Here is a 14,383-nt window from a genome sequence, read left to right on the forward strand (position 1 = left end):
TCTATTTGCATCAGTATTTGCACCTCGCAGCTCTGCTTTCTTGCCTTCGCCCATCTGCGAACCTCTGACTTCTTGACAACAGACCAAGGTTCCATATTCATCTTGGCCATATAAAAGGAAGAAGTCATTGAAAAGAGCGGTGCCAGGCTCCTAAGTCAATCCGTTGCCAATCAAGGTTTCAATCAACAACTTTTCTCACATTCCACTCGCTTTGTAATCTCTCTACTCAATTTCGCAAGAATCTGATTCAATTGGCTCCCTCACGCTCTCTTTGCGTACTCCAATCGACTCGTTAGCTAGCCTCTCTCATGTTCTGTGGAATTATTGCTCTATCGCTATCCAAACCCTGCCGAGCAAGTATGGCATCAAACAGTCTACAACGCCAACCAGGTCTCTCAGTGCCTTCAATGAGACAACTAAATACAGATGAGTCCTTCTTAAGGGTATTCGTCTCTTGTATTGTTACGACTGCAGTATTCTTCCACCTTCAACCTTCTTTCTCAACTCTATTAATATGCTATCAATAAGAATTACTTTAACCGCTTGATATTTAACTTTGCCTAACAATTGATGCAAAAAGTGACATTTTGTCATCAAGGAAATGAGACCGTCGATGGAAAGATGATACTAAGCTTTTTTAGCGGCTTGGTTCTAGTGTCAGCGGTGCAGGTGATTATATCTTGGCTTTGATGATAAAAAATACTAATGGGTTTAAGTGTGCCCCATACTTAATGACTTTTCTATGGAGGGTATAAACACATTGATCTGGATTGATTCTACGTATCGGCTAGTCACTACTTTCTCTCGACATCATTACTTAAGCACAGTCGCCTAGTGGCGCAACCAGCTTCTGGTTTATTACAAGGTTATCAGCAGTCATGCTGCATATCGTCAAATTTATTGTCAAACAGTGAAAATCAGAGAGTATTTACCTGTATATAGAAAGCAACATCAGCAGCAAGACTATTTATCGCTTGAACTTTATTTATAGTATTTAAATTAAGACACAGTTTTGCAAAATACCCTTTAGATATTCTTCATGCTCGTCAATTCTATAAAGAAGGCTGTACTGCCCTTTTCCCTCTTATTGGGCACTGAAAGGCCCGAACAATTTACACAAATCTCTGGACGAGGCAAAAGAATGCTTTGATGATTTTTACAAGTCTGCCCCGTTATGAGATACTGAGATGCAGAGATGCAGATCACCCTATGTGCCAGAGCTTATCTCGCCGCGTCGTTTGCATGAGCGATCTTTTGGCGATTGAACCCTGGATTCTACGAACTGGATTCCTTGACTTTCGACTAGGCCTTAAAGAGAACATGTTTATCTCAAAATGAATGTGCGACTGTAATAATCCGTTGTGTTAAGTAAGATTCGCAGATATCGGACAAGTCGTCTTTTTTACTACTTGCGTTCCTCAACACAACGCTGCGGAACGCGGAGCATGCAGGTCAGGTCATATATAAAGAGACAGGCAACACCTGCATTATGGATGAAATACTGGCTTTGAAACTTTATTAAGTATTTTTCTCTGCACCTACTGCTCCCACGCTACAGATATATGAGCTTGCATCTCATCTGAATTTAGATCAGGCTAGTGAAATGTACCCGGAATACTCGCAGTCCAATTATCACAGTTAAGTGGGTTAGTGCGCCGTGCCCACCATGGTCTCCAATGATATGAAGAAGAAGAGTGCAGAAGGGCCAATCATTCACGTCTGGAAGACCCACTCTGACATGTTACGTTTGAGAAAAAAAGACTGCCATTCTGGCCTAAGTGCACCTGGCTCCAGGGTAGGTGACTATCTGTGAGGCGTTCGTCTTCTGTTCGAATAACCTAATTCAAACGAACAACTGTGAAGGGAAAGAGACAACCAGAAATTAAGGTACTACTTCCCAATAGATGTAGCCTGACTAAATTAAACTATTGCTGCTATTGTGACCTAGAATTACCGCTTAGTTCATTGAAACTCAATGTACTACGTGAGTTTAGATCATTGATGTTAATATATGTTTGAAAATATTTACAGAGGAATGGTAAAGCAGCTCAAGTTGTGCCTTGCTTATATACTACCCGTGACTTTATTGACGTCAATCGCCACTTACGTATTAGACATCTCAAGTAGTTAATCCCTAGATCTTAAGATAAGGTCTGTGACAAGTCTAGCGTTTTGTCGGGATCCTGGAAGTATATAATTTCTGTCCGTACTTGGTCCGGCAAAGCCCGAATTGCATCATCAGAAGAACACACAGCACGCCAAACTACCTATTGGCCTTAGATTGCCCTCACTGTTGCGGCGTCTGTCTTGAAAGGTGATAGTCGTAATTGTTGTTATCGAGGACTTATTATGTCTTGACACCCCAGACCTGCTAAATACTTAAGCTAATACAGCCCAACACCTACTTCTATTGATACACTTATAATGGCCGTGACTACTGGCGACTCGATCTATGCCCTACTTAAGGGAAAATATTTTGAAGGTGAAGAGCAACAACAAGGAAAAGACTGCAAAAGGCGATAATTTCTAACAGCCTCAATTGCAAGCTAAGTGCAGACAGCCAATTAGGTTCAATCAAGATAGGGTCGTTATTATTAGATAGGAAATTAAGTAATCAGTTTAATAATATTAGATATAAGAATAAAAAGTATAAAATTTAGTCTAAAAAAGCATAAAGAAGCTAAGGTATTAAAGGGATCCTGTCCCTTTATATCTATTACTGTAGAGCTGACTAACTTGGGCTGTGCCCATCACTTGACTGGCAAAAGTGTAATCAAAGTAAGGATTTAGCAAACTTTAAATAAATGGGTGAATAAGAATATTGGGGCGGGTAGGATGGAAGCTAACTACACCATTCGTGAATAAAGAAAGATCTACATTCATAGTATGCGACCCAATGACCCTTCAGTATGAACCATGCGTCTAAGAAAAAAGGTCACAGACGGTGGCGATGTGATACGAGCAAAAAATATGATCTACTAGAGGGACTAGTCTATTTTCCCAGATGACTTCAATGGAATTGGAAGGATGACGTGATACACGATGTGAATAGATAGTAGTACTACAAATGGTTAGCATGAACAATAACTAATAATTTTGTTACGTACAGGCTGGATAGCTTTTTAATCATTTGGCTGTATTGCTACACTCTATCACGAACCTGTCAATGTCCAGGAAAACCAAGAAGTTCACATATACAGAAGGGAGTACAAAAAGGATTGGGATGGAAAATACTTGCCAAATGGCGGAAGAGGTTTGCCAATGTCTCATTGTGGCAAGCCCATATCTTAGCTTACGTCACGAGTGATTGAACACTGCAGTTAGGTCATAAAGCGTTGTCGCAGCCACATTCCTGAATCTTTATACTGTACTCATAAGACTTCCCGAGTCAGGCACGGCCACACTAACCTTACAGCCTGGATAAAAACAACCGTGTCCAATGACCTGCACGCTCATGAACTGAACCATGACGCCCATATTTGCGGGGCGCCCAGCCCGTCATATTTTTTTTTTGGCTATCCTTCCCTCCTATCCTGATTCACCAACGTAGGGTTCTTGAATCGTGTCTCTTCCGTGCGAATGGATCGTCGGCATCGTGTGCCCTATCTACCTCTGTCGCTTTTACTACACACTGGTAAATTCAAACGTTACCATTACCTCAACACCTCTGACTTTTGGCGATCTCCGAGTTGGATTTGTGAATGGTCTCGGATCGCTGAACTTGATGGTCTATTCTGTACGGGGTTTTGGTTATCCTCTCTACGTTTGCTGTCAGACAGCACTCAAATGTCGCTTCAACGTGATTATATCCAGAATGAACCTGTCGAAAACGAGATCTTATTGGGTATGAGTACTTTTGCAAGACTCACTCCAATCAACCCTGTACTTAAAGAAGTTGTTACATTGGACGAAGGAGGAAGTATAACCCATTTACTCTCTCCCACGGCACTTTCCGCAGACCAAGTCACGTTCCCATACTTTAAACAAACCAGAGTTTCTTCATAACTTATATTATTACAACTAATTCAATACCTCGTTTTTATACGAGTATGTTTTACCTTTCGCATTTTGGCTTCTGATCTACTTCTGAGCATATATATTACAGCTTTCCTTTATTGTCAGATCTTATTTTTAAGATCTTCTTACTACCTGGAGACCAATGCCCTAGCCATCCTCATCAGAATATTTACATTGTCTCGCCGTCAGCCACTGGTACACCAAAGTCGGGACTGCCATCCTCCTTCCAGTTCAGCTTCTGTACACGTGTGTGGCGATCTGGATTGTTGAGCGGGTGCCCAGCAATGTCGCGATACTGTCGAGCGTGGTATACAAGAATGTCGCTCTTACCATCTTCAGATATGGTAAAAGAGTTATGACCTGGTCCATATTGACTTGTCTCAACATTGCTCTTGAAGATGGGCTCTTGTGCCTTGGTCCATACATCGACATGCATTAGATCCGCATCAAGATCAGCCGAAAGAAGCCCCACCACATAATTGTGGTCTGTGGCGCTAGCTGAGTACGTCAGCCATATTTTGCCATTCTTCAGTAAGGCATAAGGTCCCTCGTTTACTCTCTCGCCAACGCGCTCCCAGTCAAGTTTCGGACGTGAAATTGCAACAGCCGGGAGCTTGAGTGTCCAAGGATTCTCCATCGGTGCCAACATGATGCTTGTGCCATCAAAGCTTGGGTCCGCCTGGGCCCAGCTCAGATAGCGGGTGCCATTAACCTCAAATGTGGTAGCGTCGAGGGAGAAGGTATCCCAGTCGGTCTCAATCCACGATTTCTCGACCCAATCGGCCGTAACGGCATCATCACCGGTACCTTCCAAAACGAACATACGAATGTCGAAATTGGATTTGCGACCAAGAGCAAAGTAGATATACCACTTGCCGCCGATGTGGTGAATCTCTGGCGCCCAGACATAACCAATTCCAGCATCGGAGTCTTTTTTGTGCCAAATAGTAACTTCCTCAGCATCTTGAAGTCCCTGGATGGTATGAGAACGACGCAGGATGATGCGATCATATTCCGGAACTGATGCTGTAAAGTAATATACTCCGTCGAATTTGAAAATATGAGGATCAGCGCGTTGTTTGATGAGGGGGTTTTCATATGTAATTGAGGTGGGCTGAGCATTTGCTTGGGGAGTGACAATGCCAATTAGGCAAAGCACCATCACAAAAGAGAGAATGTTGCGAAAGAAAGCCATTGTAGTCGACTGCCACGGCTGAAGCGTGATAAGTATAACCATGCCTGGCAAATCCGAGAGTATTTATAGTTTTTAATCAATTACATAGCATGGAAGGGTTTTCCTTTTCACACATCAATATTTTCGGCAGATGCTGACATATCCTAGCCTACCATCTGCGTATAAAATAATAGTGATCCTGCGGTCTCTTAGCCCCAGATTCTGGATGAGAATATGCCGAACTGTGCTTCTCCAGAAATGTCCATCATTGGAGCGGCTTCAAACGCACAGAGAAATTTTGCAAAGCGCTGTAACCGAGCCTATCGTATCGTGAATGTAACTGGGGCACAGGGCTTGGCGTGTGGAGGCGTTGCTTGGGGTTTTACTCAAATGCTTGAGGTTAGGTCATTCAAATGTTTGTGCTTGAGCATACTAAGTCAAAATGATGTAGATCCTCCCTGTTTTTTGTTGTTCTGAGCATAATTGATAAGAATCGGCCGGCGCTAGCATTTACCGGTCGAATAAGAAAACGCTTTGCAAAAATAGAGTTATTAACCTTCAGAAGAAGAGTCTAAGCTTAAATGAACACGTATGCTCTCGGATTTCCTTTCCGGGGGAAACGATGTGGCAAATATGAGAGACTTTTGAATCCATTGGCCCATTTTTGATCAGCTTATGATTAAATCATATGGCGACATGGAGGTTAGGGTTGATACGTGAGTTCAGAGAATAAAAACTTCTCAAAATAAGCCAAAAGCTAAATATATAATAAAGCGAGATAAGGTTATTTTGATAAAACTAGGCCTTAATTTTTCTTAAGTCTATAAAATAAGTTATAATAATTTAAAATATTTTATTAATTAATTTTAGTTAAGTTAGTTAATAATAAAGAATTTTTTAGCTTATAATAAGTTTAAATAGATATAATAATAACTTATTTTAAAAGTCTTAACTTATAATTAATTTAATTTAGAAATATTTAAAGTATTATCTTAATAAACCTTAAGTTGCCTACCCTATTTGTATCTATTAGACGAATCTCCATCTCTGAGCCGAGGGAATAACAATGCACATTCTTCACAATGATATCGCATACATATAGGCGCCCTCTTAAAATCTTAACAAGACTTGTTGATATACAAGCTCAATATGAAACGTGCTTAAGTCTAAACCAGACCTAGCTGCATATTCTCTATTTAAATACTAGACTTCCCTGCATACTTGACAATGTTTGTGTTTAAGAACCAGATTAACTACTCCGAAAGATAGCTACATCAATAGCCAAACCAGAGTCACCGTGTATCTTCTGTTTGCCTCTGTTAATTGTACTTTAGTTACTGTAGTTTAGAACGTCCAGTAAAGAGAGGCTTACCCAAATCTTCCGCATTCATCGCGGATATTTCGCGCAGCAGAAACAATATCAGTTTGGCTGACATGGGTGTTGTCGAAGAGGAAATGGTTGCTAATACTGAGTACGGCACCGCCACGGGTGATACGGAAGAATGAGCTCGCTTTGACCTCAATGGGGAAGACAACATTCTTGATATTGCCTGAGTCTACATCGTCGATGGCAATCTCAATATCTGACGAGAGAATGTCTTGCCCATTGTCTCGAAAGCAGTTTGCGGCAAGGCAAGACCCTGAAAGGGTGGCTAGGACAAGAGAGAGTGTGAAACGCATATTTCGTAAAGGCCCTTGATTTATGGGATAAGTTGAGTCGTCCGGACAAACAACAGTGCAAGAGCGATGAAATTAGATCCTTTATACAGAGAACGTTAGTTGAGAATATGTCTCGGTGTGTATAAGTACCCTTGGTGCCTAAGGAACGGCTGGCTAACTCTGTTTTGGAAAATGTAACCGCGGCTAGATCACGGACTCATTATCTCAATAAAGACACAGGGCTATGTACATGAGGGTGCACATAAAAAAGAACGAAAATATTTCATCATTCTACATATAGCCTAACAAAGTCCCAGCAAAAGGCACTTGCCGGTAAGGATATGTGTATATTTTACCGCTAAAGCAAAGCCAGGAGGTTCTATACAGCCCCCAATCAGTAGGAGTCTGAGATACTACATGACACGGATACACAAGGAATGGCCGGGTTATATCACTAAGCAGATCGCCGATATCGTAATCGTATTCCAATTAGTAAGTCGTGCCGAGGCTACTGAGCCTATGCCCCTGTATTTGCCACTAACTGGCACCTCTAGCTTCGAATTGGCTGCAGTCTCACGGCAGCAACTAAGGTCGAATGCGGTGACTATCTGGCGGCCGACTCGTGCGGTAGCGGAGAGAAGAATCGTCTGACTAAACACCAGCTGTGTATCAACTGATGCCGTTCTATCCTGGATCCATAGAGCTCTCTTCAGATGTCAGTAAAAGCCAAACTAAACTACAGTCACTCTCCGGGGCAAATGGGACAAAACTGATGAATTTCGCATAGCAAATAAAAGACTTCATCCCAAACTTTTCGTTCTGCATTTCATAGCAGTGCCCAATATTACTTAACAGCAGATCCTATCTGAAACGCTTTAAATTCAACTTCACAGGCCGCAGACGTTAAACTCTACCTCTTTATCTCTTTTGGTGCACGGATGATTGTTGACAGTCATGTATTAACGTCAATGGGAAGTGAAGACACCCCACTGAATTGCGGGTAGGCATTAAGTTATCTTAAAGGCCGAGTTAGAATTATACGGAAGCGAATAGTAATACACAACGCTCGGAAAGGGTTCTTCCGTAAAAGGCCTACAAATGTGAGGAATGATATTTTGGGCGTAAAAAGCCTGTAATCCCTACAAGTCTCGTCATGAGTCTCATCATGGGCATTTTTTACATATCTTCTAAACGACTACAATCTCTCATTATCAGCAATATTTACTTTACCGGCCACTTATTGCTTCCCATAAATCGATGAGTCACCAGTCACGATAAGTGTCTGTCGATTCTTTGGTGTGGCCATCTTATTTCCCTTGCAATCTCTTTACAATCAATTCTGTTCTAAGTGGCTTGATGTTCTGTCCCACAGCGTATAAGCACTAAACCCAGCACTCCTTTCCAGACTTTGCCCCCAATCTTCAAACAATACCAACTAGGTAAGTCTAGTAATTCCCATTTCTTTCAAGTGCTTAATGCGACATATTCCATAGGCAACGCTACTGGAGAGGCATTTAGTCAATTGAATTGTTAGGCAGTCTATTCTTAAATAGGACATAGCCCGATGCCCGATCCTCGAAGGCCATCCGGAATTCCGGCATCGCACGAACTATCGAACTAAATCCGGGCTTGGACTTCAGCAATAACTAACAAAGTGATCGGCACTTAATGATCCCCAAGTCTGAAGACAACGCCTGCGAAGGAGTTTGTAGACTATCTTCTGGATAATGTGTGTCTGGGTTGTCTTAAAATTGAAGATGGTTATATACATTAAGGCTCTAGTGCAACAACACCCTATTATATGTCGATTAAAGTAAAGTAAGCATTCTTTCATAATCTCACTTATCACATTCAATATCAAAATGGAGAAGAGAAGGATAGGTTAACAGGAGGTTCGGATCACAGCGGGTAACTACGTCATAACATGGGCACGCTGATCAGGCTCCCGGCCTTACTACAGCAGGTAAGGTCAAATTCTAAATGCCAAATGCCCCTGCACTTGCTTCTGTACCCCATACTTCGAATACGAGAATCGCCGTTGGGGGATCGTGGGGTGGGATTGTGGGGTAAGCTGTAGCGTGAGGTAGGCAAGAGGGAATTAAAGAAGTCAAAAGTCAGTGACATAATAGTGGCTTCGGGCTCTCGGACGAAGTCTCGGCAAATGTCAAGATTGAGGTGTTCTCCCAATTGCAATTAGACATATCAGAACGCATGAGGCAAAGCGCATTATAAGTTAGATCTACATAAGCCCGTGACTCCCCTCCAAGACCACTACTGCAGCAACATTGCCAAGGAAATAACCCTGAAATCATGCTTCCATCTCTCATTTTGCTCGGCTGTGTAACCATAGCAGCAGCTTCAAATGGCGTCTTCACTCCAGGCGCACCGTTATATGACACAGACGGGAGAAGCCTACAAGCCCATGGGGCAGGTTTACTAGAAGTAAACGGGACTTACTACCTCATCGGCGAGAACAAGACGAGAACTGCCAATAATCCTCGTGGCAATCTATTCAACAGCGTGGCAGTATGTCCCCCATTATCCCAAGCGCCAACCTCTTGGCGCATAGCTGATGAAAGATAAATAGTGTTACAGCTCCAAGGACTTCGTCTCGTGGGAATTTCAGAATAATCTCCTTACAAACACCAATCCTCACCCAGACCTAGCGCCTGACCGTGTGATCGAGCGACCAAAAGCTATCTATAATGAAGAGACTGGAAAATATGTGATGTGGATGCATGTCGACAGTTCGGACTACCAAGATGCCCGCTCTGGCGTTGCCGTATCTGACACGCCCTGCGGAGACTACGAGTACCTTGGCAGCCTGCGCCCCGAGGGCCACATTGCTCGCGACATGACTCTCTTCGTTGATGATGACAGCACTGCCTACCTTGTTGCCGAAGATAGAAAAGAAGGAACCCACTTCTTCCAGCTGTCAGACAACTACACCGTGATCGATTCTTTGACCGCAACAATTCCATACTCGTTCATGTCAGCACTTGAAGCGCCAGCTGTTGTGAAAGTGAACGGGCTGTACTACTTCTTTGGAAGTCACTTAACCGGCTGGTCTACGGTACGTCCTCCCTTCTATCTCTGAGTTCTTATATGCTAAGTTTTTAAGAATGACAACCAGTACACTACGACCAAGGACCTTAAGGGAACGTGGTCTAAACCTGCAACCTTTGCTACTGCGGGTAGCAAAACATGCAATTCCCAGACTACATTCGTGCTTCGAACGGCCGCTGGCAAATTCGTTTACATGGGTGACAGATGGAACAAAAATGAACTAGACAAGTCTGGGTATATCTGGGAACCCTTAAGCATCAATTCTCAAGCCAGGAATGCTTCAATGTCGTGCAGGAAAGAATGGAAGCTATCGGAAGTCGGTCTATAAGGCAGAGTACGGAGAGGCTTACGACATGCTAAGCTCAATACCATACCATAAGTCAAGTCCTGATTTTGCTAAATAAAGACGAATTAACCGTCAAGAATTAAAAGAGGACTAAGCTCTTCTTAAAAATGCCTATTACTATATCTAAAGAAAATAGAGAGTATAGTAACAGCTACAGTCAGCACGCATCACTCTGTACTTTTACTGCTGTATGCTTCTACGATTATCGTTCTCAGCATTATCTTCTGCCTACCCTGTACCCTTCCTCGCCCAGAGCCAGAACGCGGCAACAGGACTTGAAAAGTGTAGTTCCAGAGTGAAGTGGATCCATCCAAAAACAGCATTGAACTGGCTACAACCAGCCCCGTGAGTCAAAATGCACTGGTAATTAGGCTCCTGCAACCTGACAGTCGCCATGATGTCTTAATGACAAAAGGCAATATGTCGGGAAATGTATAGCTCTAATCAATTGCTCTCAATCGACTTCAAGCACAGTTGACTGTGCTCGTGGCCCGTGCACTCATCATCTTGACCGGACTAATCTTATCGCCATTTCCTTATCTGTCATGAACTACCAAAATCCATCTTGAGATATCTCATCTAAGCTACCTCGGGAAATCATCCAAGTTCCGTAAACCGTTTTTGAACGCTCTTTTCAGTGCAATCAGCCACTCGTGACATATTGCAACCGACACTGTGATAACTAATTAGTCTTTTAGGGTGATATCGGAACCTTTAGACAGTAATGATTTCTAAAGAAGCATTCTCCAGGGCACAAAGCATGAGAGAAATAGCAGAGCCTAGCTAACAGCGGCGTCACACATCTTGGTCGTCTACCTTCTTTCGTGCTGCACTATACATCGCTGTTGATATCTTCCTGAAAGTGTGTCCCTGTATGTCAGGTGATGTGTTATTTTATCCTTTTACCATTAAAGTAACGTCCTTGCAGTATAAGTAAACTGGAGACATTAACACCAGTAAGAATAACTTTGGCGTAAAGTTGAATTGGATGTGAACAGTTTACACCCCTTTAGTGACATCAATGACAGTTGGAGGGTAAGATAGAACACGAAATCCCTAATTAGTTAGACCTGGGATCTGTCTTGCTTGCGCTGCATACTTAAGCATCGCCATAACTAGAGAATCAATTGTGTCAAAGAGAATGATCTGCAAGATTTCCTTCTACACCAGCTTGAGCACATAAGACAATTCAGACAGGAGCGATGTCATTTTCTCATATCGCCCTTAGAATCCTCTGTTTGGCCAGCTGTTTAGTACTATTAGTGTGTTGATTACCGATTCTGAAAACCATCACCACTTAAACATCGCGCTACCAACTCTTTGATCCCGATAACAAAGCCCAAGAAGCCAATGGCCTTCCTTAACCTCCTCAGAATGACGCCAATATGTCCGGCAACCGCACTGGTGACCTGGAAACTTCTGTTGCAGTATGTATATTGCCAAATCATATGTTTGCATTTGAAGACGCCAACTCTTGTCGCGGCAGGACCAGTTGACCGGTTTTCCTTTTTTTGCGGCCGTCATGACTCTCTGTCTGTGCCCATGTGAGACCGTAAAGAATGCGACCTTGTATTATGTATAGGCTCAGTTGGGTACAATACGTAATAAATTTAGATAGTTACACAAATCCTTTAACCTCCCGTGAAGAAGGCTTCGCCGGCCAATGAGTTGATGCCAACAAAGTCCCTTGATTGAGATGGAAGAAACATAATCAGGTGATGTGAAGAACCAGCCTTGCCTAGTTCCGCAATCATAAGTCTTTCCGCATGTGCCCCAGCTATTGTTAGTGTATGGATGAAGGGCAGCTATTACCGGTATTAATGTCAATTGATGAAGGAAGTGAAAGAAACGCGGCAGATAACTTGCTTCGTGCAACAGTCAGTTATTGGGCGAAGGAGAGGACTCTGAGAGCCCTGAGAGTTGTGAACAGAGTGGGCCAGAGGTAATTATAGACAGGAGACGATTGAGGTCTCCATGCCCTTTTCAATACATCAAAGTCTGTAGATCGCGAAAATCATGGAAAGGTTATACTAAGAAATTCTCCAGCACTAAAAACTAAAGATAAGGATCAGGTAATATACAAGGATTTAGTATTGCAGACAGCCTTATCTCCAAGCTCTCTCATAATGATATCTGGATTTCTTACTATCATAAATAAGATATTGCAGTTTAAAAACATCTTTGACTTCTCTGTCTCCCCTCCCAGCTTTAGCCCTCCTACAGAGTTGACGTCCCTTTTATAAGTCTCGCCAAGTTGTCTTGAGCATGTTTGTTAACCTGTCTCCTAACTATCTTCAAGAGAGCTACCAGAGGTCAAGTATATTACGCTTGAACTGGTAAGGGGAGAAATGATACTTTGAACAGGACACTGGTATTCGATAGATCAAGTCCACATGATATCAGATCTTGAGATATGACTCAGGGTAATGGACTTCCCCACTGTGAGATTCCGTCCTCGGATGGCAAAGATCGTCAGATTGGGTGAAGTCAATAAGAATTCAGAATGGGAACTTTAACTTACAAGATTTCCTAACAGTCGAGCTCTGACCTCGTGTCCCATGATTGATGAATATACTATGTGGAGCTCATAAGATGCCAATTGATTGAGTAGAAGTGATGGGCTGGAGTTTCCGAAGTTGAACTCTGGGCACCTGGACTTTATACGGCTTGGTAGAATTGATGATGGTTACTTAAACTCCAGCCAAAGGGCTTCCCGAAGCTTGAGCTCCGCTCTCGGATTTCAGAGGCCAGTTACCCAGGATGACCCGATTCCTGGCCTCATGCTAGCATGCGTACTATATGACCTTGTATATGCTGTAGTACCTGTTGATGTCTGTGCTTGCATCTAGGTACCCGGTCAGAGGGTATCATATGTTTTGATCGAGAATATGTATATATTCACGGTCGCGCATGTAAAGTATACATCCTTTTCTATCAAGGTCAGCTATCCCTTTACAAGTCATTCTAGTCCCTGACACCCTTCTCATCCCATAGCCAAACATTAGGTCCAGGATGTCGCTTTCTCCCACGGTCAGAGGCGGCTATAGAGTGAGTTCAACGCATGATAGAAATAGACGGCCCTATGCAAGAAAACGAGGCAGCAGCTCAGTGACTGGCCTAATCTCTCGAAAAATGTCCCTTGTCCCAGTTCGGTATCGTGATGGAGGCTTTCCTGGATACATATGTGCCATCAACCAGACCAAGATGCAAAGTATATACATTCCTATCAAGGCTATCCTACAAAAGTTGACTTTGGTAAAGACTGCATAAGCATAATTCCGCCATATTGCTCGCTTAGCTATGTCTTCCTACATCCATTCATGAATAATGTCTGCCAAAACTACCTCTTAAGATATGGCTGATCCTCCTCGGGCTTTGCCAAGTTTAGTCACAGCATCGCCAATATTCTCCTTAACGGTACATACTCGTCCAATTGTGATTAATAATGCTCTTATCTAGGACTAAATGCGTATGAGCTCCGAGGTACGGGCTTCCTTGACTGTGGAGTGCCGGTCTGGTTGTTAATGAAGGGTGTAACTGCGATGTCTATCCATGATGCGAGGAGTACGATAGTTAAAGTGGAAGTAGACGGTGATAGATGATGTGAGAATGAGAGAAACATGAATTGGTTGAAGCTGGATGTGCCAAAGCTAAAGCTAATAATTCTGATAAGAAAGTTAAAGAAGCGACTGCCTAATAAGGTGATCAACATAAGGTCAAGGATGATGAGAAAACAGCCCAGCGGATGATAATGTGACAGTGTATTTATGAATATGAGCCATAGACACCCAAACGGATTCCAGGCACAAGAAGAGTCTGATGTGTCGCTGATGTTGCAATTGTGAATGTTGTTTGTCGGGTAATTCTGGATGCCTGACACATATTGCATCGAGAAGCTTATGCAAGAACTTAGCAGCTTTCCAGAGGCTGAGATCGGTTACATTTTGAGAAAAGTGTCTGTCTACTCAGCTAAGTTGTAGCAAGCTTGTCAAGCACCGTCTCCTCAAAGCTTTATCCATCTGAACTGGCATTACAGCCTTACTGTTGGCATCAGTGTTGCGCTTAACTATTCGTTTTGCTTCCTCCTCTTCTTTCTGGTGGCTTTCTCTAAACTCCCATAC

The 14,383-nt window shown here is 42.8% G+C and overlaps 3 protein-coding genes across 3 annotated transcripts; 1 reads left to right on the forward strand and 2 right to left on the reverse strand.

The window, feature by feature from the left end:
• Positions 1–4,186: 4,186 nt before the first annotated feature.
• Positions 4,187–5,212, reverse strand: FMAN_15276 (uncharacterized protein; the record flags this gene model as incomplete). Its single annotated transcript, XM_041824862.1, has 1 exon — positions 4,187–5,212. The coding sequence occupies one exon, from the start codon at positions 5,210–5,212 to the stop codon at positions 4,187–4,189; it is 1,026 nt and encodes a 341-aa protein (XP_041690300.1).
• A 1,228-nt stretch (positions 5,213–6,440) lies between these two features.
• On the reverse strand, positions 6,441–6,871 carry FMAN_15277 (uncharacterized protein; the record flags this gene model as incomplete). The annotated part of the gene is made up of 2 exons (XM_041824863.1): positions 6,441–6,507; positions 6,564–6,871. 2 exons carry the CDS (start codon positions 6,869–6,871, stop codon positions 6,441–6,443), a joined length of 375 nt encoding a protein of 124 aa, XP_041690301.1.
• Positions 6,872–9,160: 2,289 nt separating this feature from the next.
• FMAN_15278 (uncharacterized protein) lies at positions 9,161–10,244 on the forward strand (the record flags this gene model as incomplete). Its single annotated transcript, XM_041824864.1, has 3 exons — positions 9,161–9,376; positions 9,438–9,923; positions 9,972–10,244. The coding sequence occupies 3 exons, from the start codon at positions 9,161–9,163 to the stop codon at positions 10,242–10,244; spliced, it is 975 nt and encodes a 324-aa protein (XP_041690302.1).
• Positions 10,245–14,383: the final 4,139 nt, after the last annotated feature.

The sequence above is a fragment of the Fusarium mangiferae genome, assembly GCF_900044065.1.
Source record: "Fusarium mangiferae strain MRC7560 genome assembly, contig: FMAN_scaffold019, whole genome shotgun sequence".
NCBI classification, from domain to species: Eukaryota; Fungi; Ascomycota; class Sordariomycetes; order Hypocreales; family Nectriaceae; genus Fusarium; species Fusarium mangiferae.